The sequence below is a fragment of the Rattus rattus genome, chromosome 2 (genome assembly GCF_011064425.1).
Source record: "Rattus rattus isolate New Zealand chromosome 2, Rrattus_CSIRO_v1, whole genome shotgun sequence".
NCBI lineage: Eukaryota > Metazoa > Chordata > Mammalia > Rodentia > Muridae > Rattus > Rattus rattus.
The window spans coordinates 52427163-52451082 of record NC_046155.1 but is presented as its reverse complement, the minus strand read 5'-3'; the positions used below and the strand labels follow the sequence as shown (position 1 = coordinate 52451082).

Genomic DNA, 23920 nt, shown 5'->3' with positions numbered 1-23920 from the left:
AGGTGATTCCAGATCCTGTCAAGGTGATGGCACTAACCCTCCCTCAGTTTCCTTACTTGCTTTTGGTCTTACCCTGGAATCCTTAGGATGAGAGATACCGTGTTCTAGAAGGCAGCCTGCCATAGGCTTCAGGGTTGTGGCTCTGGGGCAGACTGCTGGGGTTTAAATCCCACCTCTGCTGTCTGTGAGCACTGCTGCTCTGGCTGCCACGCGGTGGATTCTCACATCCCCCAGATCAGATCCACCTTCCACCGTGAGAACCTCTTTCCCAAATAGAGGCAGGGGATTCTGAGTGGGACAGGCTTGGGTTTGAGGGGGCCCTCTGGATTGGAGGATGTGCTGCTTCCTGTTCCCTGACAGGAAGAGATGGGCCTGTGTGGGAGTCTGACACCACCATGGAGGGGACATGCAGGACGTTCAGAAAGAAGCCTGTGTCAAAAGAGACTTTAAGTTAAAACAAATGCAGCTCCACTTTTCAGAAAAATAACAGATGCCCAAATGTCAGCGGCAAGGGAGGGAGAAGCTAGCAGTGTTGGTAAGACCTTATTGAGGGAAGCGGTTCTGAGCGGTTCTGAGAGGTTCTGAGCTATTCTGAGCCATTCTCTTCAGTTGCTTTGTCTCCAAATGGGGCTGTGCAGCTAAAGGGCATTAACATGTGCCCTTTAATCAGAGTCGTTCACACCTTGTGCTAACTTTTTGTTGTTGTTTTGCTTTTCCGAGGCAGGATGTTGCTGAGTGAGTAGCCTAGGCTGGCATCAGACTCAGTGCTGGGATTATAAGTGTGTACCACCATGCTTGGCTATTTAAAAAAAATGTTTGGTTTGCTTCTCTGCCTGTTCCTTTGGCTCCATGAGCGAAGGTACCAAGAACCTTCCACCTGCTGTACCACCATAGGCTGCAGCACGGGGCACGCACAGTTGAGGTCCAGCTCTTGTCTTTGTTTTCCAGAGTGAGTACATTGCGCCCTGTGACTGTCGGAGGGCGTTCGTCTCCGGCTTCGATGGCTCTGCAGGTGAGTCACCAACCCTTCTGTTCTTACTTTGCCTTTGTTTTGGTTCCACCCCGAAGGGAACTGAATTGTGTTCTAGCCTGTGCCATAGAATCAAAAATGAAGCTCAAGCTGGCCCTTCCCCCGCCTGAGCCTGTGCAGTGGGGGAAGTTCTGGTTCCCTCTGCTCATCGACGTCGCCTTTCAGTGACCCTCTGTTCTTTTCTGTGTCTTTGCTGTTTCAGACAAAACAGAACAATCTTTTATTACAGAGAACACTCGAGCTCTGTATAGCTTATTTCTGTAGTATTAATTAACCTGAGCATGGCTGCTGGCTGGTGCCTCAAACGTGAGATCCGGGGCCTTACTGGCTTATCAGTTATTCCATTCCAGCCTCCTGGCCCTGTGAAGGGCCCTGTGTCCTTTTGATACTTCATTTTAGCAGCGTTAGATGATAATGGCTGATGTTGAGCTTCTTTGGTGCTATGCCCTAACTTTTCCAAAACTGTCACACCCTTGACTTTTTGGGTGGTTTCCCCTTTGGGCTCCCATCCCTTGAGCAATCTAGCTGAGGTCAGATCCCCTCTCTTCTCGTGGTTCACCTCTGCTTCCTTTGGCTTAAGTGCTTGTGTTGGTTGGCACGTTTTGGTTGGTTTTGGCCATTGCCTCTGCTGAGAGCCCAGGCCTGTGGGAACTTAGGGCAAACAGAGGTAGGAGCCGGGACTCCGTGCTGGTGGTGCCTGCTGAGTCATCACAGACGCCGATGGTCCAGGTTGCCTGCTTCTCGGCGAGGTGAGGCAGGTCTTGGTGGGTGTCTGTTGGATCGGAAGGACCTTGTCTTGTTGGTTATGAGATTTGACCACAAGACTGTCCGCTCCTTCCTTCTTACTCCGGCTGCGAGTGTGTGGGGACCAGCGTCCTGGTAGTCTAGGCTTCTGACAGAGTCTGCCCTGCGCTGCCCTGGGATCATTCACTCACCTGGGCGTGTCCTTGGAGTCCAGGGCCCCTGTGCTCCTCACGCCCTGGCTGCCTGCTTTGTTTCCGCACAGATTGTCAGTGGTGGTCAGAAACCTCTCTCTTGCTACTCTGCTCTAGGCACAGCTATCATCACGGAGGAGCACGCGGCCATGTGGACGGATGGGCGCTACTTTCTCCAAGCTGCCAAGCAGATGGACAACAACTGGACCCTCATGAAGATGGGTGGGTAGAAGCAGGGACCAGCCACCTAATGCAACGGGCATGGTCTGGGCAGGGGTGGGAATGCTTTGGGGATCTAGGATCTTAGTGCATTCCCTGACACCCTGGAGCCTTTGCAAAGCCAAGGAAAAAATAAAAAAAACCGTACGCCTTTGTGTACATACCAGTGCACACTCACTTTTAGAGGATCCAAGATTCAAAAATCCCAGGTTCAATGTACAGAGAAACCGACTTTGGGGTCCGCAGGCTGAAGCTGTCAGGTCAGGTAACACTATAGGGTCAGAGCAGTAAAGCATGAATTCCATCGTATTAAAGTGGCAATATGTCAGCTCCAGGGTGTGGGGTGGCTCCCTGTCCCCTCTCAGTGCCACTCCCATGGCCTGTATACCTTTCCTCAGTGTGCCACAGTATAGGGAGGGTCTGCAGGACTCACTGCCTGTGAGTGACTCAGCCCTAGGGTTTTGCCAAAGACCTGTCTGCTGAAGTGATGGGGCTTCATCCTACAGGAGTTCCAAGAAAAACTTTGTTAATAAAGTGGCTTATTTAGTGGTTTGTTTAAAAAAGTGGAAAGAGTCAAATAGCAAAATAAACCTTCCTGCCTGCCTGGGAGTCAGGAGCTTCACAAACCTTTGAGATTCCCGTCTGTCAAAAGTGAGCAGAGAAAAGCCTCAGAGTTTATGAGCTTTTATTCTGATGAGTCGTGCATGGTGCCAGGATGTTAATTGTTTAGCAAAAATCTTTTTTTTTTTTTTTTTTTTTAAAAAACTTTGTCCCCAAAATACTGGCTGGATTAAGGAAAAACTCGTTCTCTTGGAGGTTGTTTAATATTTCCGTAGTCTTGTAGAAGGAAGACGCTGTGTGTTGTGGTTGGGAGAACCAAGGTTGGAGTAGGCTCCTGTGTATAGCACTTGGAATTCCAAGAAGGACTTTTCGTGGCCAAGACTGAGGCTCAGCTGAGACAGAGGCTGGCTTTGGGCAGGGGCTTTGCTCTGTGATCTTGGCCACTTAGGAGTTCTGTCCTCCTAGGTCTGAAGGACACGCCGACTCAGGAGGACTGGCTGGTGAGTGTGCTTCCGGAAGGATCCAGGGTTGGTGTGGACCCTCTCATCATTCCCACAGGTGAGTGGCTTGGTCCTCTCCGGCCTCCTGGACTCCTCTGTAATTCTCTATGTTTGCTGCTGGGGTCTGGGGCATTCGGGACTCAATACGACTCGATGTCACGATCGAGGGCCAGCTACAGAAGGCATGTCTGGGACAGGCAGGGAAGGTGGTGACGTTCTTTATTCTGTGAGCCTGGCACCGAGGAATGCCTGTCAGAAGAGGCTGGCCCAAACCCTGCGATTTGCCTTAGGTGAAACGAGTGTTCATTTGTGGCTGGCCATGTGCTTTTCTTCAGATTACTGGAAGAAGATGGCCAAGGTACTTCGAAGTGCTGGTCACCACCTCGTGCCTGTGAAGGAGAACCTTGTGGATAAGATCTGGACAGACCGGCCAGAGCGCCCTTGCAAGCCCCTCCTCACACTGGGTCTGGATTATACAGGTCAGAGCCATAGCTGTGACCCCGAGAGCCTGCCTTGCCAACCCATCTTGTTAAAGTCATATTCAAGGCGCTGTTACGGAGTTGGTAGATGCTGTTGTATGCAGCCTTGTCTCCGGCACAGGTTCTGGCCTTACCACAGGACTGTGCCTCACCTGGCGTGGATGGCCAGTTGACCAGGCGGGCTCTAGCGCCTTCCGCTTTTGCTGTCTTCTTGCCACCTGCGTTGGCTCAGTCTGTGGCGGCAGAGCTCTTCTGGTGGTGTTGTGGGTGCTGGGGGGAAGACCGAAGCTTTCCCCTGGTTGGCAACTGCTCCTGACCCTGGGCCCACTTCCTCTCTTGTGGTACTCGTGGGGCTGCCCTCCAGGCCTCCCTGGGTTGTAGCTTACGGTGTAGAAGTTTAGATGTGGCTGTCTCCTGGCCCGTGAGTGTGTGAGCCGCATGTACTGCCAGGCTTCTGTGGGAGAAGAAAGTGTGGGTTCATGGAGACAGTGAAGGCTAGAAGGAGGCCGGAGGTGGGGCTGCAGGGGAGGGCCTTGCTGTAGAAACAGGGAGGTGGCTGGGGACGTCTGGAATGTAGGCAGATCGCCAGAGGGGTCCTGGGAAGAAAGTATCACAGCTCAGACACTGGCCAAGTTTTAAACAGCATTCCCCAGGCTGATCTTCAAAGCAGTCTGTGGTTGTGGGCAGCCCCAGGCTTGTTTTCCTGTGTGACACCCTCATTGGGGGGCGTGGCTTATGGGGGGGATGAGTTCAGCGAGTGGCCCAGGGTCAGCTTACTACTTTCCATCAGCATGGTCGAAGTTGTCTTTAACTGAAATAGAGCCTCTGACCTGTCGCCGCAGGAGAGAGAGCCCAGATACTGCTGCCAAAGGTTCTGTTTTGCAAGCAGTTGCAGCCTGGAAGGCTCAGGACACTGCTAGGTGCTGGGCAGACCAGTGCCTACCCTGTTCATAGGTAGCTAGTGAGAAGCTAAGTTACAGATGCTTCTGTAGTGAGGTGACTTCCTCAGGTGCCACATTGCATTCTGGGAGTGTGACTTGGAAGCAGTATTCACAGTGAGTTAGGTCAGCCTGCAGCAGGGACTCTGGTCTTAGCCCCAAGTCTTCGGGCCCAATAAAGGCAAAGCGAGTTGCACAGGGGAGGTCTGCTGTGGACAGTGTACTCAGATAGCCCAGGCTCGGTCACACCAGCCTCTATGTGCTAGCCCATGTAATTGCCAGTCTAACTGTATGTGCTGTCCTGTGGACTGTAAGTCCAACAGGGAGGAACTTGGTGTGTCCAGAGCCATAACTGCTCCAAGCAGTAGGACCCCTGGTAGATGCTGCGCCTGGCAGGTCTGGGTGCTGCGTAGGCCTTTGGGCGAGGCAGGCAGGGCTCAGGGCAGTCAGGGGACTTGGCAGAGTCGCCCTCCTTCTGTAGGGATGGACTCTGCTGCCTGCCCTCGAGGGCTGCACGCCCGCCGTGAGAAGTGGTACTGTGTGTGAGGGTTCACGTAGCCTTCTCACCTGGCTTCTGACTTCCCAGGGTCAGAGGAGGCAGACGCTCGTTTGTTTTCTTACAGGCATCTCGTGGAAGGAGAAGGTTGCCGACCTTCGGTTGAAAATGGCGGAGAGGAGCATCGTGTGGTTTGTGGTCACTGCCCTAGACGAGATTGCATGTGAGTACTCTGGTTTCACTGCAGGGGCATTACCTGATCTTCTCCTTGGGCCTCTGGGAATCTGTGTTTGTGCCATTCAGCTCTGTGAATGGTGAGGGAATTCGTACAGTGTCTTTAAGTAAGAGAGCAAATGCGGGTTAGCACATAGGAGGGAGCATTGCAGTTGGAATGGGGATGGCCCACCTGACAGAACAGCACACACACAGCCAGGGGCTCCTGGTGGGTCAGGTGTGTTGCCTGCCTCTGGTCTCCCAGTCTGAAGGACTGACTTCTCTGAGGAAGAATATTCTGAATATTTGTTGTGTTGCTCTCTCTTTATACTTAAATAGTTTCTAAGATCTTCACAGAGAGAGTATTCTAGTCAAGTTTTTACCTCAGAAAACTTAACTGAAAGGTCTTCTCTAGGTCCTGCCCCTTAATCTTCTGACTTTCCACTACCCCTGCTGTTCAAAACCTGTCCCCTCCCAGACTTTGAAGGAGCCTGACTGAAGTGCTCTCTCCTGTCCCGCTCTGACTGGGTTTGACTCAGGGAGGCTTGGAAGAGGCTTTTGTGCGTTTTATCTCTCCACTGGAGGAAGAAAGCCCACTGGGGATGTCCCGCCTCTTCCATCCAGACTTTGTCAGATGTCTGTGATTGTTGTCTCGAATTAACCCTGCCTCAGAGGGAAAAACACACAAAAGTGCTTTCTCTCTTTGAAAATAAAACAAATATGTCCCTATTTTGGAGATCCTCTGAAGTGCAGAGGAAGTAGAAGAAAAATAAGATTCACTCACAAGCCTTTTCCCTAGTGACAGCCATTGTTGACATTTCTGTGTATCTGTCATTCAGCCTGGTGTTCTAGACGTGTCAGTGTGCCGGGAACAAATATAAACGCAGTTTAAGCATTAAGAATCCCCTCAAATGGTGGTGCTAAGGTCTGCCTGACAGCTTCCATGAGGAGGCCTTTTGGCTATCTCCAGTGTCTCCATAAGTTACTGTGACTCTCTCATCCGGAGCATGGCTCATACTCGCATATCTCAGTTTCCGGTCATTTTGCCTTCCTCTTTCTGGTTGACTTTGTGGGTACTCTTGTGAGTGTGAGGGTGAGCGTGTGGGGGGACTTCTGACACATCCATTCTGTCACACGTCAGCAGCCCCAAGTCCCTTCATTTCAGAAGGAGGTAGTAAAGCCCGATGGGAGGCAGGCCTCTAACCCAGCACTTGGGAGCAGAGGCAGGTGAATCTGAGTTCGAGGCCAGCCTGGACCACCTAGCAGGTTCCAGGCTGTCTACGGCTACACAATGAGACCTTGTCTCCAAAAAATAAAGCACCAAAGAGTCAGTATGAGGTTAAACCTTTCTACTTTCTTTGAGAAGCCATTATTTTAACATAGAGGGGGCGGCTGCTTTTTGTACTCGGCCTTTTCGCTCCCTTATCTTTGAGAGCAAGCATTGGAGCGGCAGCCAGGCCCAGAGCTGCACTGTCTGCTTGTCTGTTAGGCTTCTCAAGTGTTCGGTAACCTCATCGGACTCCGGCCCCTGGCTCAGGGCAGGTCCTCCACCCAGCCCAGTAACAGCCCACTGTGGCTGAGCCACAGCCTCTGACTCACGACTTCCGGCTCTGAGGAGAAGCTCTGTGTAGGAGCTCAGTGGGGTCTCTGTCACCACCTCCACTTCAGACTTTCTGTCCTAGGTCGTTTGCCTTGGAATAGAGAGACTGCATGTGTCCCCCTTATATTTGAGGGGGTGCCAGAGTTTGTTTGCAGCAGCGCTGAGCTTGGCAGGCTCCCACCGTCGGTTACCAGTTTCAGCTCTTTGGGGGACACTGGTTATGTCTTTTTGATCCTACTCCCTCCTCGGGCTTGCAACATGGCCAACTAGGAAACAGTTCTGGCGCCATCAGGTGGCCGACACCAGCATCTGCAGCTCAGTCGTGGAACCCTGAGAGATGTGGAATCCTTTGATAGGAGCTGAATTCTAAGCAGAAACTCCTCCCTCCCCAAAAGCTGCCTGTAAAGCCTGACCCTGGAGCCAGACATTGAAAGGAACTGTTTTAAAGAAATTGCTTTCCTTTTTAGGGCTGTTCAATCTCCGCGGGTCAGATGTGGAGCACAACCCGGTGTTTTTCTCCTATGCAATCATAGGACTAGAGAGGATCATGTAAGTGCTCTCTCCCACCCAGATGCCCCCTCCTGGCCCTCACCCCACCGTTGCTATGGTTGCTTTCTCACTTGAGAACTCCTCCTTCATCCGCTTGTCCTTGCCTGTCCTAACAGGTGTTTGCTTTAATCCTGCCTTCCCTCTAAACCTCTAAATGTCTTGAAATCTACAAAATTATTTATAGTAACACAAGACTGAGAAATAAGTGTGCGAGACTATCAGAGCACAGATGCTGTGAGGTTCTTCATGAGGTTCCTGCTGTGTGATCTGGCCCAGGCCACACAGGTTTCAGGCTTCCCAGAAGGCAGTGTGGAGGGAGCAGCATAGGCTTAGCTGTATGGTTCTGGACCCCAGGCGTCTTAAAGGTCAGCAGCGGTACGGGGAATCCTGGTCTATGGTCTGTTGTCTTGCCAGTTTTACCACTTCAGACATTACTTTCAGGCTAACCCTAACCCTAACCCTAACCCTAACCCTATTGTCTTTCTGTTGAATGGGATTATAGTTCTTTGCTCTTGTGATAGAACACTCTGATTGGAAATAACTTAGGGGAGGAAAGGATGAACTTGACTTACACTTCCATGCCACAGTCCACCATTGAGGGGACCAGGGCAGGAACTCAAACAGGAGCTTGAAGCAGGCCCTTATTTAGCTGGTTTGCTTTCTTTCTTTTTTCTTTTTTTTTTTTTTAAAGATTTATTTATTTATATGAGTACACTGTCGCTTTCTTCAGACACACTAGAAGAGGGCATCGTTACAGATGGTTGTGAGCCACCATGTAGTTGCTGGGAATTGAACTCAGGACCTCTGGAAGAACAGTTGATGCTCTTAACCACTGAGCCATAGCTGGCTTTCTTATATAGCACAGAATCACCTGCCTAGGGAATGGCGCCACCTGCAGTGGGCGCATGCCTAGGGAATGGTGCCACAGGCAGGGGGCTGGGCCCTCCTGTATCAACTGAACCAAGACAATCTCTCAGAGATTTACCCAGTACCCAATCATTTTGGCCTGTCCTCAGCTCATTTGTACTTCTCAGACAATGGTAGGCTGTGTCAAGTTGACAGTTAAAACTTAACTACGGCAGGAGCCAGGTGTGTCTGTACACATCTTTAATTCCAGTTCTCAGAAGGCAGAAACAGGCAGATATCTGAGTTTGAGATCAACATGGTCTATATAGTTCCAGGACAGCTGGTGTTACAAAGTGAGACCGTGTCTCAAAAAAACCGCCAACCAACCAACCACTAGCAGCAGCAACAAGTCCGTCCTTTCTTCTTTTTACTTAATGTGTAAAATAGCAGGTTCATCGTGACACTCTACACGTATTTATCATTGCGCCGTGCTCATGTTTGGACAGCTCACTTACTGACTGTGAACTGCGTTGGGGCTGGTATAGGATGCTAGCATGAATGGCAGCGTCCTGGGTTACAGTTGAGAAGCTGAGCTCTCCTTTCCCTGAAGGGTTCAGGCATATAAGTGGGGGACCAGCCCGTTAGGGGTGGATGTGTGTGCACAGGAAGGACTATCGTAGGTGTGTAAGAGGAGACGGCTGGAGGAAAAAGGAAGCATGTTGAATCAAAAGTGAAGGCTAGGTGAGCTGTGGTGTGGGCAGAGGTGGGGTGAGAGGAATCTCGGGAAAGGGACGGCGTGCCCTCCTCTGTCTTGCGAGTGGGGTGAGCCTTGCGTATGTGAGCGGGTGAGCCTTGTGTATGTGAGCGGGGTGAGCCGGGGTGAGCCTTGTGTATGTGAGCGGGGTGAGCCTTGTGTATGTGAGTGGGGTGAGCCTTGCATATGTGAGCGGGGTGAGCCTTGTGTATGTGGAGTGGGGTGAGCCTTGCATATGTGGTGGGGTGAGCCTTGCATATGTGAGGGATGAGCCTTGCATGTGTGAGCCTTGCATATGAGCGGGTGAGCCGTATGTGATGGGGTGAGCCTTGCATATGTGGGAGCGGGGTGAGCCTTGCATATGTGTGGGGGTGAGCCTTGTGTGTGAGTGGGGTGAGCCTTGCTTAGGTGAGTGGGGTGAGCCTTCATATGTGAACGGGGTGAGCCTTGCGTATGTGAGCGGGTGAGCCTTGCGTATGTGAGCGGGGTGAGCCTTGTGTATGTGAGCGGGTGAGCCTTGCATATGCTCTCCTCACTCACCCTCCTTTCCTGTGATCCACCCCGACCCCCACAGGCTCTTCATCGACGGGGACCGCATCGATGCGCCTGGTGTGAAGCAGCACCTGCTCCTTGACTTGGGCCTGGAGGCAGAATATAAAATCCAGGTGCTGCCTTACAAGTCCATCCTGAGTGAGCTCAAGACCCTGTGTGCTGACCTGTCCCCGAGGGAGAAGGTGTGGGTCAGTGACAAAGCCAGCTATGCTGTGAGCGAGGCCATCCCCAAGGTGAGTGGCCTCAGTCCGCCCTGTCTGTGTGGGGCTGGCACCTTCATGGTTCTGATGAACAGAGCTGGATGGGCTCTGCCCTGTGGTCTCTGCCTGAGCCCAGAGCTGGGTCCTGGAGCGGAGCCTCTGAGGCCCTTTAAACTCCTTGGGTTTATGTCTCCAGGGTGTGGTGGGAAAGATGGTCTTGGGTGGCACACGCTGATACTTAGGCTTATTTAAATGTCTGTCCTAACAGCAGTTAGTGTGCCTGAGATAAGAAGCTAAGTATGACGGTGCCGCCGTGAGAATGCTTTCAGATAAAGTACAGAACGAGTAAGGTCGTGTAGGTGCTAAACGGTGGTGAAGGCTCCCAAGACCCTGAGTGCTGGGGTGCACTTCCCAGCACACAGTTCATCTCGGTCCCTGTGTTTGAGCTTTGGAGGTTTGAGGCACAGAGAGACTGGGGACTGGAGCATTTGTCTTAGGATCACATGGTAGCAATGGCCTTTCCCTTCGTGAGGCAGCCATACCTGTGGATCCACCTTAGTTAGAATGTGTGGTGGGGCCTCAGCCCAGACCCCTTCACCGGGGTTTTCCTACTGCCGGCCAGGGCCTGTGGTTGCTAAGTGATCTTTGAGTCACTCATCAGCATCCTTGATGCTGGACACTGCCTCTGACCTCCTGCTCAGTCACTGAGAACGCTCCTGCTTTCCCTGCTCCAGGAGGGAGAGACGGAGAATGTGCACAAGTTGGGAAGCTCTGGGCAAGGGTCAGGCGTGCTGAACCCCTTCACGTTCACACGGGGCTGGGCTCTGATTTATTCTGCACCGGGGAAGGGTCCACCCTTCAGTGGCTGAGATGAGGCAGCAGCTGAGGGCGATCACAGTGAGAAGTGGGGAGAGCAGGAGTCCTCGTTCGCAGGTCACCCCCCCTTCAGAGGTAGAATTGTTTTGGTTACCTCTGAGAGGATAGTGAGCCCCAGCCATAGCTACAAGGCCTGGAAAAGCAGTCCTATGCTGTGACTGACCGGAAGCATCAAGAGCGTGGCCTGGAGGGGGTGTCTCACTCGATGTATTTAACTTCCTTTGGGTGACCTCAAGCTGTGCTGAACATGCCCAGAGCATCAGCTGTGGCGCCAGGACTGCAGGGGACAGGTGCTGAGCTCCGACCTGCAGTCTTCAAATGGTTTGCCTCCAGTGTGTTTCTCACCTTCTCTGCCTCGCCCCAGGATCATCGATGCTGTATGCCTTATACGCCCATCTGCATTGCCAAAGCCGTGAAGAACTCCGCCGAGTCGGAAGGCATGAGGCGGGCTCATGTGAGTGGAGAGGAGGAGGCGGTCAGAAGGAGCCAGCTCTTTCCTCCTCTCTGGGGCCCTGGGCCCAAGTCCTCTGGTCTTCCAGAGTCAGTGGGAGAATGAGATAGCCATTATGTTGAGCATATAGGCCTGAAATCCTAGCTACTCGTGAGTCTGAGGCAGGAGGATTGTGAATTTCAGTATCAGGTATGTAGTGGGACCTGTTTCAAAAAAGAAAAACCGTAAAATTGGATGTATTAAAATTTTGTGAAATATGACACAAAGTACAAAGAAAGCAGGCGGAAGAGATGGCTCTGTGGTTAAGAGCGTTGGCTGCTCTTCTGGTGGACACAGGTTCAGCTCCCAGCACATACACCATCTCACAACTGTCTGTAACTCTAGTCCCAGGAGAGCCGATGCTGTTTGTCTTAGCCTCTGTGGGCACTCGGCACACATGGTGTATAGACACCCGTGCAAGCAAAACACCTATAAAGGTTACACGCATGCCACACATACACACACATGCACACACATGCACACACATGCACACACACATGCACCGGTGAGGACAGTGTACAGGGTGGTAGGGTGTGGTGTGATGAGAAAATTAGAAACAGGCAGAAGGTGAGGCTAGCAAGATCTGAGGCTGACAGAGGCTGACCACAGTCAGTCACTCCTGGCTCGGTGCAGGATGGGAATTGGCTGGGTAGAGGAGCTGCCCGCGTGCTCAGACGGAGCCCCAGCTGTGAATGCTGGGCTGCGTGGTTCTTCTCACTCTGGGGCGGGGGCGGGGGCGGGGTGGTGGGATGGTGGGGGTGGGGTGGCCTCAGGACTGGGACATGAATCTCATTACCTGACTCTGGTTTGCACAGATTAAAGATGCCGTTGCCCTCTGCGAGCTCTTCAACTGGCTGGAGCAAGAGGTTGGTTCTCACCTTCATTGCACACGAGGCTGTAAAAGACGGAGCTATCAGCCGTCCGTGCCACGGCTGTCACCTCCTGGACCCTTGTGGCCTAAAGCTTTCGTCTGATTTTAGTGTTTTCTATTACTCTGTGCACACATATATCAGTAAATTCTGTGAGGAAGAAAGACTTCCATCACCGTGGCTCTGTGGTAGATGAAGAAGGAATAGGAAAGTCAGCCCTCCTGAGTGACAGGCCAGCTGGGCGTGCTGGGAGGAGGCTCTCTTGATGAGTGTGGTTTGAACTTTAAGCCATAAAACTTTTCATTAATGACTGTTGGCCATTAATCTTCCACCCACCCACACCTGGGTTGACAAGAAGTTGGTTTCTTCGGGCTGCTTAAATAGACTCGCTCTGCCTTTAAACAACGAGTTGCTGCTAGAAGTGGGAAGAGTGGAGTAGCCTCACTTCTAGTGCGGCCATGGTTTCTCTGTACTCCAGTCATTGGTGTCTGGAAGTCGTTTTGTCGTCCTGGATACAGATTGGCTCTTGCCGTTTGTTTACCTTCTCTTAGGACCATGCGGTGTGAACACTGGCCATGTGCCTCGCCGTCTTGAGAAAAGATCAGGCGATGGCTGCACTGCGTCCAGGGCCAGATTGCCTCGCTCGCATCTTCCTGCATCTGACTGCTGTAGTCTTCATGTCCTCTTGTCACAGCCCTGGGTGTCTTTGCCCTGACCGTTTTATCCCTGCAGGGCTCTTGCCTTCAGGAGCCCTAAACTTAGATGCAGTGCATTTGGGCAGCTTTGGACACACAGTGCCGTGACAGAAGAGTCCAGTGAACCCTTAAGTGGCTAGAAACCCTTCCACTGTAGACAGCTGTGCTTGGAGTCTGCCAAAGAGTCCTCCCTGTGAGAGGACACACAGTGTATCCTGAAGAGTGGCCCTTCCCGAGTGAGAGCTGAGGACAAGTCAGCCGTCTGAGGAGCCCCCTTCTCCTGTCTGGAGCACGAGTGACTCTCAGTGATGATTTATAAATACTTTTTTTCCTGCAGGTCCCCAAAGGTGGCGTGACGGAGATCTCTGCAGCTGACAAGGCTGAGGAATTTCGAAGGTAAGTGCTTGCTGAGGAGACCCGGGGACTTGTGCTGACTTCTTGGCCAGCCGAGTGTGCTGGGAGGGCCTTAGTTCCCAACACTGCAGCCCTTGCGGTGACTGCTCTCTCTGTTCCAGACAACAGGCTGACTTTGTGGACCTGAGCTTCCCGACGATTTCCAGCACGGGACCCAACGGCGCCATCATTCACTACGCGTAAGGCCTGCAGACAGAGGCCTTTTTACCTGCCTCTGCACAGGAGTCTGAGCAGGGAGATAGTTTTCCTAGAGGCTCCATGCCCACCATGTGTGTCTGTGGAGACTGAAGTGGGAGATAAGAACCCAGACGCCTCAGAGTCCTCAAGTCTCCGCCTTTAGAACTCTCCCCTTCCTTGTTTGTTTGTTGTTATTAATATTTCTGAGATAGATTCTCACTCTGAAGCTCAGACTGGCCCGGAACTCACTACATAGCCTAGGCTGGCATCAGCCTTGTGATGATCCTCCTGCCTCAGCCCGAGATTGCAGGGATTAGCTACCACACCCGCCCGTACTTCCTTTCTGAGGCTCAGAAACTCAGAACCCTTGTATCTTCACTGGAGTTCTGGAATGACTTCTCCCAGCAGCAGGTTTCTTGATGTCCTGCTCTGTCCAGTGTAAGCCCCACTGTGGCATCTAAAAGGTGGACTGCCGACTGACGTGCGGAGAGAGGTGCTGCCAGCTTCACCCGGTGTCCTAGTCGAGGGTTTTTGTTTGTTTGTTTGTTTTTTGCTGTGCTCAGGGCCTGAGTCCTGCTGGTGGAGACGTAGGAGATGTCATTAGGTTGGGCATCAGCTTACCCAGGTCAGCACTTTTGCCCCGTGTAGGGCGTTTTGTATACGCTTATTTCTCTTCCGTGTGCAGTCAAGCAAAGGGCTCAGTCGTCTCTGGGCTGCAGTTGCGATAGACTTTGCTCTCTTAAATAATTGCGTTTAGAACCGTTAGTCTTGGGTAGATTTCAGAGCTGTGTGAGGGAGGGCTACATAGAGGAATCGTGTCTTGAATCCCTCCCTTAAAGAAAGAAAGGAAACGTAGTATAGAGCATTCATACCTGCTCAAATTTACCAAGTGGTTCTGTTTTTGGAATAACCAATTTTGTTTTCCTTTGTTAGGCCGATCCCTGAGACGAATAGGACCCTGTCCCTGGATGAGGTGTATCTCATTGACTCCGGTGCTCAGTACAAGTAAGTGGGCCAGGGCTGCTGCAGAACCTGAGACTGACCAGCTAGGGGTTGAGGACAAACTGTGCTCTAGCAGAGTGTGTGCGCCCCAGCTGCTCGCCCATCCCCACCCCTCATGTGTGCCCCTGCTGCTCGCCCATCCCCACGCCTCGCTGGCTGCCAATGGCACTTTCTGTCCTGTCTTCCTTTTGAGCTCACTGAAAAAGCCCAGTTGTGATTGTTCCTACACAGGACGATGGGTAAACTATGGAATGAGCAACTGAGGGGAGGCAGGCTTTGGGATCTCCGTGAAGCTTTCTGCTCCATCCCAGGGAGCTGTCTGCCAGCTCCTGCTTGCAGCTGCCTGGGGGCCTGAGGAAGAAGGGTTCATTTTGAACATATAGATCTGAAATGGACCTGCCCTTGCCTCTCCACTTCTGAATTAGTCTTGCCCCTTTCACAGCTATCCACTTTAGCATTTTCTTTCCCCAGGAGAAAGACTGCAATTTGCCTGGGTCTCGTTGTTGAACCCAAGAGCAGGCCAGAGTAGTTGCTGTGTGTACAGAAGGCCCTTCCCCACTGCAGTGGAAGCCAGTTAGTGACTGGGTGACCACAGTCTGGCCTGGTGTTCACCTGGGAATCGCTTAGTCCTAGTATACATTTTGTCTTTCCTGAATTGTATAGGAAGATTCAGGAAGGTCTGTATTTGGTGTGAACTAGTGTATCTAGTTAAAGGCACCTCTTTAATAGGTCTCTTTAATAATCCTGTTGCTCTCCAGCTGCAGGGAAAGGATTTTGGTTTTCTTGCCACAAGTACTTGGTCCAAGCCTCTGCACTTGGTCTGCTGCTTTTCGCCATGACCAGTGATGGCTGTCTCATGGAGTGGCCCTCATTGTATGGCCCCAGAACACAGCCTGTCAGGACTGTATCCATTCCTACTCTCCCAAGCCAGTCTGACAGTTACACTTTGGTTTATTTTTTGTAACAGTTTTATTGAGATACACTTCACCCACCCAAAGTATAAAATTATTTTTTGTGTATACACAGAGTTGTACAGTCATTGCCACAGGTAATTCACGTGTGAGTGTTTGTACAGACCCACCTCTTTGGGTGTGTGTGGGAGTTAGGCTGACAGCTCTTTTTTTTTTTTTTTTTTTGGTTCTTTTTTTCGGGGCTGGGGACCGAACCCAGGGCCTTTCGCTTCCTAGGTAAGCGCTCTACCACTGAGCTAAATCCCCAGCCCCAGGCTGACAGCTCTTGAGGAAGCAGCTTAACCTTGGAGGGAACGCCCGCTGGTTTCTGAAGTGGGTGTGGCCTGTGCTGTTCAGCGCTGTGTGTGTAGTTTCTCCATGTTCTGTTTCATGGCTGAGAAAAGGTTATTTTGACTGGAGAAACTGTGTTTTCTCTCCTTTTGACAGGGATGGAACTACAGACGTCACCCGGACCATGCACTTCGGGACCCCTACTGCCTATGAGAAGGTAACGTGAAACAGAGCCTCGAGGCCCTGCCTTCTTACAAAGGACCTTGCTTTTATCAGGGGGTTGCATAAATAAATAAAATTATAAGCAGGGTAGTAAAACGCTCATTTTTGTGGAGTCAGGCTCATTGGGTTTATGAGATCTGTGTGATTAATTATGGAGGGTAAGACATTTATAGAAAATTTAAAAGCTTGCTGTTAAGGTCAGAGCAGCTCAAGTTCAACTTCAAATAGCTTTGGCCTTCTCTTGCAGGGGAGTGGGTAGTAAAATATGTGGTTTATCGGCAGGGTCTCGATTGGATTCTGAAAGCCACCCTCTTATTTCCCAAGGTCAGCGTTCCTATTTCCGGCTCCCCTTTCCAGGAGCTTTGCTCTGCTCTGACAAGTTAGAAAGGTAGCATATAACCAAGGTAGAGAGAGGCCTGCCAGGGGTCTGGAAACTGGGTTAGCTCTCTGCCAGTCCTGACTGTGGCCTTGAACATGTGTTTCTTCTTTAGACATGGGCACAGCGGTGCCAATCTCCTGGGTTGCACATGAGGCTGTAAGCTAAGAGCTTGGAGATCAGTCAGTCTCCTGAGTCAGATAGGCCGAGACTCTGAGCAGTCTGCCTGAGGGAGGAGGGTTTTACAAGGCTGGGTGCTGGGTGGCCTTCGTGGCCCTGGTGGCTTGACCTTACCGTTTGCAGCCACCCCCTACCTGGAAGATTTTGGGGCTTGGGTGTAGGGTGCATTTGCTGGGGTCAAATGCAGGAGGCTCAGACGTTAGTCCTTTCTTGCCCCTCTGGCAAGCCCTGGGGCTTGTGTGGGCTAACCTCGACGACAGATAGCCTGGTGGTGTGGAGACCAGATGCTGAGGCCAGATGCAGCTACCTGTGGAAGATGGCTGGCAGGGTGCCCAAGTGCCCCTGTTGTGGAAGTTGGTAGAGGGTGTGTGAATGTTCCCTGGTCTCCCCACCTTCTTGACAGAAGGGAAAGCCTAGCCGATCACCTTTCTGCTACTGCTTTACGTTCATTTAAAGATTCTCTGGCAGTTATCTGTGGGTGAGCTATGGAGGTGTTTTTGCATTTTTTTTTTTTTAGCTTCACTCTGATGTTCTCTGCCGTTCTCGTAGACACCTTAACAGGCAGGCTGCTCTGATGTGCTAGAAGGCTGTAGGGTTTGAATACCTGCCTCCTGCAACCCACTTCTGGGCTTTCTTTGGCAGGAGTGCTTCACGTATGTACTGAAAGGCCACATTGCTGTGAGCGCGGCTGTTTTCCCAACGGGAACCAAAGGTAGGTGGCTCACCCTATAACGAGGCAGGCTCGGAGCTCAGCCACATCTAAGTCCTAGTTCAGTTCTGGCTCTGCTAGGATGTGCAGGACCCCTCCCCCAGCCCCCGCCACTCAAGAGCCAGGCTTAGGATGGTTACCAGTGCCAGTTCTGGCCACTAAGAGGCTCTTGACACACGCTGGGGTAAGTCCAGCACAAAGGCCTCAGGGATGCAGGAGAAGTTAGGGCAGCCTCCCCGTGTCTTCAGCACGGAGCCGTGTGTTGTTGGATTTACGTCACCGGGATCCCGACGTGGGTGTACTCTGCTCTGAGCACTGGTGGATGGGGTGTTGGCCTGCAAGTTACAAGACTCAGGCCTTGACTCTGGCAGCGGGGCATGCGCTCAACACCCTTAGACGTGGTCTTTTCATCTTGCATGCCTACCAGTCTGTGTGTAGCCTGGTGAGAATCTGAATTGTAATTCTGAAACCTTAAAGTCCCAGGGCCGGGGAAGGAATGTCCGCGTCACCGTCGCAGCCTCGATCTGAAAGCAGGTGGCCATGTCTTAACCCACTGGTGGGGATGGTCTGGCTTTAGACTGAACTCTGACTGGGTTGTTGAAAGTTCTCCCTTGTGCTGGGTTGAACTCTGAACTCTTGAATAACCTTTGCCTTTTGGATTCTGTTTGACCCTCTGAAGCCAGCACACCTGATCCCTCAAAGTGCTGTGGGATACCAACGGCCATTTGTCTTGCAGGCCACCTTCTAGACTCCTTTGCCCGGTCAGCCCTGTGGGATTCTGGCCTGGATTACCTGCACGGAACAGGACATGGCGTCGGGTCTTTCTTGAATGTTCACGAGGGCCCTTGTGGCATCAGTTATAAAACCTTCTCTGACGAGCCCTTGGAAGCCGGCATGATCGTCACTGATGGTGGGTGTCTGTCGGCAGAGGGCAGCTCTCCGATGTTTCTTATTTTTCAGTTATTTTAAAGAAAATTGGTAATGCCTTCCCCCTCCTGTCACTTTGAACGACAATAATAACCTTTTTCAATTATCGGGGTGATTTGGGCTCATTTCAGAAAGAGTAAGGTATGGATAAAAATTAAAAAAACATGGTCTTTTATATGTGTAGACATTTTTGTCTGTGTACAGGGTCTGTGTACGGGAATCTGCTATACGGTGCACGTTGTGTTCTGCTATGTTACATTGCTCAGTGTTTGTAAACAGGCCTCCGAGCCACCTCACTGTGTCCCATGGATACACAGCGCGCACCGTATAGCAGACTCCCGTTACTGAATTCTGCCTCATGGTTAGTTTTCAGACCCGTAGAGCCTGATGCCTGTAGTGTTGTCTCTGGGCTGCCGTCCTGGGCGGGGGCGTTGTCTCTGGAGTGCTGCTTCTGTGTGGGCCGCCTCTCATTTTGAGTTGTTTGCTCTAGAGCCAGGGTATTATGAAGATGGGGCGTTCGGGATCCGCATCGAGAACGTTGTTTTGGTGGTCCCTGCGAAGACCAAGGTGAGTGTTCACATTATTTGCTTAAAAGTTTCCTACTGTGATTATGGGGAGCTAAATGTTTTTGTGCCATGGTGGAGCCAAAATGGAGCTTCCTTCCCCCCATACAGGGACTAGAAGCTTCTTTCCTTTGTAAAACCAGAAAGGGACAGAGGATGTAGCCCAGTGGAGCATCCTGGCTCGGCACAGCAAGGGCTGAGCTCCACCCACAGCACCATCCACTGCAGGAAAAAAACCCAGTGAATGAAAGAGCCTGAGCTTTGCGCTGGGTGGGCAGAGGCACCCGCGTGTGATCCCTGAGGCTCACATGGTAGAATGCTGTCCTCTTACACACACTCAGCAAACAGGACCACCTCGGCCCATGGCTTATTGATTCAGATGCTTTATTCCCCAGTAGAATCTTGTGGACTCAAACCAGAGATTCCCCGAGTCCAGACACTCATATCTTGTCCCACCTCTCCCTCACAGCAAACATTAGCTCTGTGGACCTGTTAGTAGGAGCTCTGAGCACTGTTCCTGGTTCTTCGTAACTCAGAGGGGTGGGCTCAGCAGAGGCTGGGAAGTTGGTCCTTGTCTGAAGACAAGGTGCCTGGTGCCTGCTGGTCAGGTCCCACTTGTACACTTCTTGGGGGTGGGGGGTGCCAGGCTTGGCGGAGGAACTCAGCCATTCCCTGTGGTTAAGGGGAGTATAATCTGCGGTTTCCTTTCTCCTACAGTATAATTTCAATAACCGAGGAAGCCTGACCTTTGAACCTCTAACTTTGGTTCCCATCCAGACCAAAATGATAGATGTGGATGCTCTTACAGATAAAGAGGTAATGGGGGATCTTGGGTGGACGTTGGGAGGAGATGTTAGTAAGGGGTGGAGACTGTTCTCTGGTCCATTCCCACAGTTCCATTCAGAAGCTGACTGCTTCTGGAGTCTCCTCTGGGTCTAGTCATTCTTGAATGTGCTGGGTTCTTAGCACAGGTAGCCCTATTCCATAGGCTGTAGGGCCCAAGGACTCATGGGTAGGCACAGTAGGCCATTGCTTTTCAAGAGAGACAACTCTGCTCCTACTTAGGTGCACTGAGGAAATGTATCAGCTGCTTGTGTCCACTAGAGCTGACAGAAACAGCCTACAGGGAACGGGTTTGCTTTGGCTGTGTTTGAGGAAATTTCAGACCATCTTTGTGGGGAAGGCATGGAAGAACAGCTCTGTGAGAGTGAGGAGTATTATTAGGCAGAGGGTTTTTATGTCAGTGGACCAGGAAGCAGTGAGAGAGAGGGTCTAGAGGCAGGGACCAGACCATGACCTTTGAAGACCCGCCCTTAGCGATCAGCTCCTATCAGTTGGTAGGCCCCACTCCCTGAAGGTTCCATAGATTCCGACCTTAATGCCACCCACTGGGGACAGGCACTCAGGGCAGGAGCTTGTGGGCTGCGCTTTAGAATCTAAAGGTAATAATAGTCTTCTTTAGCAGACAGGGACCCACTTGTCCTCCCTACAAAAAGCCAGGTCTCTTGTGTTGCAGGAAGCATTAAGGAGGCAAGAAACAGAACCTGACATGTGCTCAGATTGTATAGACGAGTGAGGTGGTCTCGGTCTGTTTGTCACTGCCATGGTCACCGTGTGTGGCATGGCAGTGTTCACTGGCCAGGCTCACAGGGCTAGCGGTATCAAGCTCTTGCTACAGTGAGTCCTCCAGCTCTTGAGGCTGGATAAGTGGCAGGCCAAAGTATCTGGTGTAATGACCAAGGGGTCAGGCTGGTGATCAAGGCCAGGGAGGAGACTAGGACCTGGGAAGGGCGGGGACAGTTAGCAGACAGAGACAAAGCAGGTTTAATCGGGGAGGCTGGAGACCAGGACACAGGTCCCGGGACAACATAGAAGTCCCAGGGAAAGCAGGTGACTGATGGGGCTGAGGCAGGAAATGCACAAAAAGACACTTTAGGAATAAGACAGTTGGTCCTTGGGTAAGCTGCTGGCCCGTCCCCTGTGGATGCAGAACCGATCTTCACTGGGGCCATGAAGAAGAGGATGCTTGGTATCCTTGGCCACAAAGAGGGGGGACCTGAGGGCTCAGGCATTCTCCAGAGGCCAAGGAGTGGGACTCACCCAGCTAGGAGCCTCTTGTCATTTAACATGTGGGTTACAGAGGAAGTTCATCCACTTCCTGGTCAGCTCTCCTGTGTCATTGGTGCCCAGGGTTCAGCCAGCATTTCTGTTTACAGAACACTGACAGGGCCTGGCTGTCCTGCTTTGTTCAGATTATAGACAGATTTAGAACAGGATGCTCAGCCTAGCAGCAGCCTGGTGTCCTGTGCCTCTCTTCAGTGGAAAGAGTCCTATCTGCAGCTTAGGAGCCCTCCACCCCGCCAGACTGATGCTGTGGGTGTAAGGGAGCAGGAACACAGCGCTGAGAGCCACCTCCCTCAAAACCCCGTGTTCCATACGGACCTGTGCCTCTTGTAGCTTCCTCTGGGCACTGCCAGGTCCTTACCAAGGGACCCTTGAAAGCCCAAAGCTATAGTTTTTGAGCAGGTAACTAGGTTACATGGTCACCCTGACCACCTGTGAGTCAGGATGTGTGCAGGAGGAGAAGTTAAGCAGGGCTGGTTTTTCCTGTAACAGTCTTGCTAACAAGACTCAGCCCACTCGCTGACACTGGGCATAAGCCACTGGGAGCTGCCGCGTCGGTGACTATTAGTACACCTCGCCGGGCCAAGTCGCTCAAGAGTTTATCTGGGACAACTATTCTGTGGGTCATAAGCAAGTTTCCACGGGGTGTAGGAGGCAGTGTTTGACACGCCGGGCAGCGTGCTGCTTACTGTTTTAGCCAGGCCCCTGTCTAACACAGCACTTTGTAGGCTGGGGCACCAGTTTTTCAGAAGGAATGGTAATAGCACACAACAGGGTTTGTCCATTGATATAAAATATCTGCTCATTGCACTCTCCTGTCAGTCTGTCCTCGGTGGTCGCTCCCTTTCAAGGTTGTTTGAGTGTGTCCACCTTTTGTCACCAGATGGCAGTAGAGGACTGTAGTCTGACGTGACTTTGGTCCCCTGCAGACATCAGGGCCACAGGGCCTCTGGAGTCAGTGTTCGGTATCATCTCTCGCTCATTTCCCATCCAAAAGGGCTTTGGGAATGTCCCCTCGGCCCCAAAGTTACAACAGGCCACCACCTTCACTACTGAGCTGCATCCACTGCTGACAGCCGTACAGCTCTCTGCGGTGATGGTGCAGACAGACACACAGCACTTCACTGGTTTTAATGTGTGCTACCTCAGTTCCTCTCCTCACGGTCATTGCATGATGCAGGGACGTTTGCGGTTATCAGTCAGCACCAGGGCCTCGTGGCTCTGTCAGAGCCTTTGACAGCAGTAGCCCATCTGTCTGCCTTTGGTTTATATGCGACTCTCAGGTAGGCTCTCTCAGGCACCTGTTAGAGTCTATTCCCTGTAGCTAGCTCCTTTGTAATAACACAGCCTCCCTGAATAGCTTGTTTCTCACTTGCTACAGCCGGACCAAAGACCTTGTCAGTCTGGGTCTGATTAGGTGGTCAAGTCTATCCCGTGAACTCCATTCCTCATGCATTTTATTTTCCTTCTCCCACCACTTCCAAAAGGAGGGGACTTCACCTTGTGTGCCTATCACAGACCTTTTAATACCAGGTCTGGTCTTATCAGTTTCCAGACACCAAGTTCTGTCAGCATCTACTCTGTTTTAAAACGGTTTTTTTTTTGGGGGGGTGTGTGGGGTGTGGTAGCATATTCCACAAAGGGCTGTGAGTCTAGTTTGTCTCCAGCCCTGCCATAAAGAACCACAAGCTACGATCCCTCTAGATACTGGTTCACACCAGGGCCAGCTGGGCTTGGGCGGTCGTCATTCATTCAGCTTTAGTGGATATAGGGCAGGAAGCTGAAGCACTTCTGGTCTCAGCAGGCGTCTTTACAGCCGTGGGGCTTGGTTAGGTCTGCCACTGTCCTAAGGATAGTTGAGGGTTAAGGGAGTGAGTCCACATGCCCCGTAAGGCGCCCTTAGCTTAGTGATGAATTACCAGTGGGTGTAGCTTCCAGGTGTCCGGGGGAGCCCTGCACACGGGGAAGCCCAGAGCCTTGCTTGCCTCCAGGTTATTTTTGGTTCCCTCACAGTCACTGCTAGTTCATGTTGGCACTCTGCCCTCTGCAGCAGCTGCTGGTGAGGCACAGCCTTCTCCCTCCTCGCCTCCGCCTGCCCCCGGACTCCCTTTTTACTTTTAGACTCTAAGGGCTGAGACTCTTCCTACCCACTTGGATATTTTCTTGCAAACATTCTTTTAAGCCTTAATTGTTGAGAATGAGCCAGGAATGAAACTGCTAGGGGATTTTCCTAGGGGAAGCGGCCCTCGGGGATCCAGGAAAAAAGAACAAGATGTTGTGTGCGTCTCTTCTCTCCCTGTGACCATGGCACCTGGGCCCCTTACCGTTGGCCTAAGGTAACAGTGTGGTGTCTTTCTTTCTTCCTCTGCAGTGTGACTGGCTCAACAGCTACCACCAGACCTGCAGGGATGTGATCGGGAAGGAGCTGCAGACTCAGGGCCGCCAGGAAGCTCTCGAGTGGCTCCTCAGAGAGACAGAGCCCATCTCCAGGCAGCATTGATGCCGTCTAGCGTTTGTTTTGTAGGATGCTCTGGGGAAGGAAGACACATGGCAGACCCCTGACTTCTTTCTCCTCACCTCCTCCTCCTCCCCGACTCCCCTTTTTACTTTTAGACACTAAGAAGGGCGGAGACTCTTCTTATCCACTTTGATATTTTCTTGCAAACAGTCTTTTATGAATTTTTAATTGTTGAGAATGAGCCAGGAATAAAACTGCTACACCAGAAGGAGGGGCCTCACAAAGGCGAAGACTTGACAAGGGGGAGATACCCAAGCCCTCTGGCCAGTGGTGGCCAACGGTGACTGCTCTGCGATGGTCTCGTTCCAGGTGCTGGTACCTCAGTCGCGGTCACCCTGACGTTCATGAGACCCTCCTATGATCAGTGAATAAAATACTAAAACTCGGCCTCGTTCTGTCTGCCTCTTTCTCCAGCGTGCAGTATCCTAGCTAGTTAGGCTGCTGGCCAAGAAACAGACCCTCAAAAAAAAAAAAATCCAAAAAACAAAAACCCAAAAGATAGCAAGCAAACAAAAGAACAGTAAGTGAAAAGATGCCCAAACGAAGCAAAAAAAAAAAAACCATGCCGAAAGTGTACAGAATAGTGGTGAAGTTCTTTTTGTGTGACTCCTGGGCATCAGGCTGTCCCTGAGGTGGTTGGTATACCCAGGGAGACTCCATGGGAG

The 23920-nt window shown here is 51.7% G+C and overlaps 1 protein-coding gene across 2 annotated transcripts in view; it reads left to right on the top strand.

Annotated features, from left to right (window-relative positions):
- The window catches only part of Xpnpep1 (X-prolyl aminopeptidase 1), a 49622-nt gene extending 25980 nt beyond the window's left edge, over positions 1–23642 (top strand). For both annotated transcript variants that reach the window (XM_032892184.1, XM_032892185.1), the window contains 18 exons: positions 949–1012; positions 2083–2187; positions 3211–3303; positions 3581–3724; positions 5286–5381; positions 7439–7520; positions 9695–9905; positions 11113–11202; positions 12054–12104; positions 13140–13198; positions 13318–13395; positions 14327–14398; positions 15793–15853; positions 17057–17126; positions 17860–18033; positions 18541–18617; positions 19331–19429; positions 23109–23642. In XM_032892184.1, coding sequence (XP_032748075.1) covers positions 949–1012; positions 2083–2187; positions 3211–3303; positions 3581–3724; positions 5286–5381; positions 7439–7520; positions 9695–9905; positions 11113–11202; positions 12054–12104; positions 13140–13198; positions 13318–13395; positions 14327–14398; positions 15793–15853; positions 17057–17126; positions 17860–18033; positions 18541–18617; positions 19331–19429; positions 23109–23237 — 1755 coding nt within the window. In that variant the 3' untranslated portion in view covers positions 23238–23642. The remainder of the gene's footprint in view (positions 1–948; positions 1013–2082; positions 2188–3210; positions 3304–3580; positions 3725–5285; positions 5382–7438; positions 7521–9694; positions 9906–11112; positions 11203–12053; positions 12105–13139; positions 13199–13317; positions 13396–14326; positions 14399–15792; positions 15854–17056; positions 17127–17859; positions 18034–18540; positions 18618–19330; positions 19430–23108) is intronic.
- Positions 23643–23920: the final 278 nt, after the last annotated feature.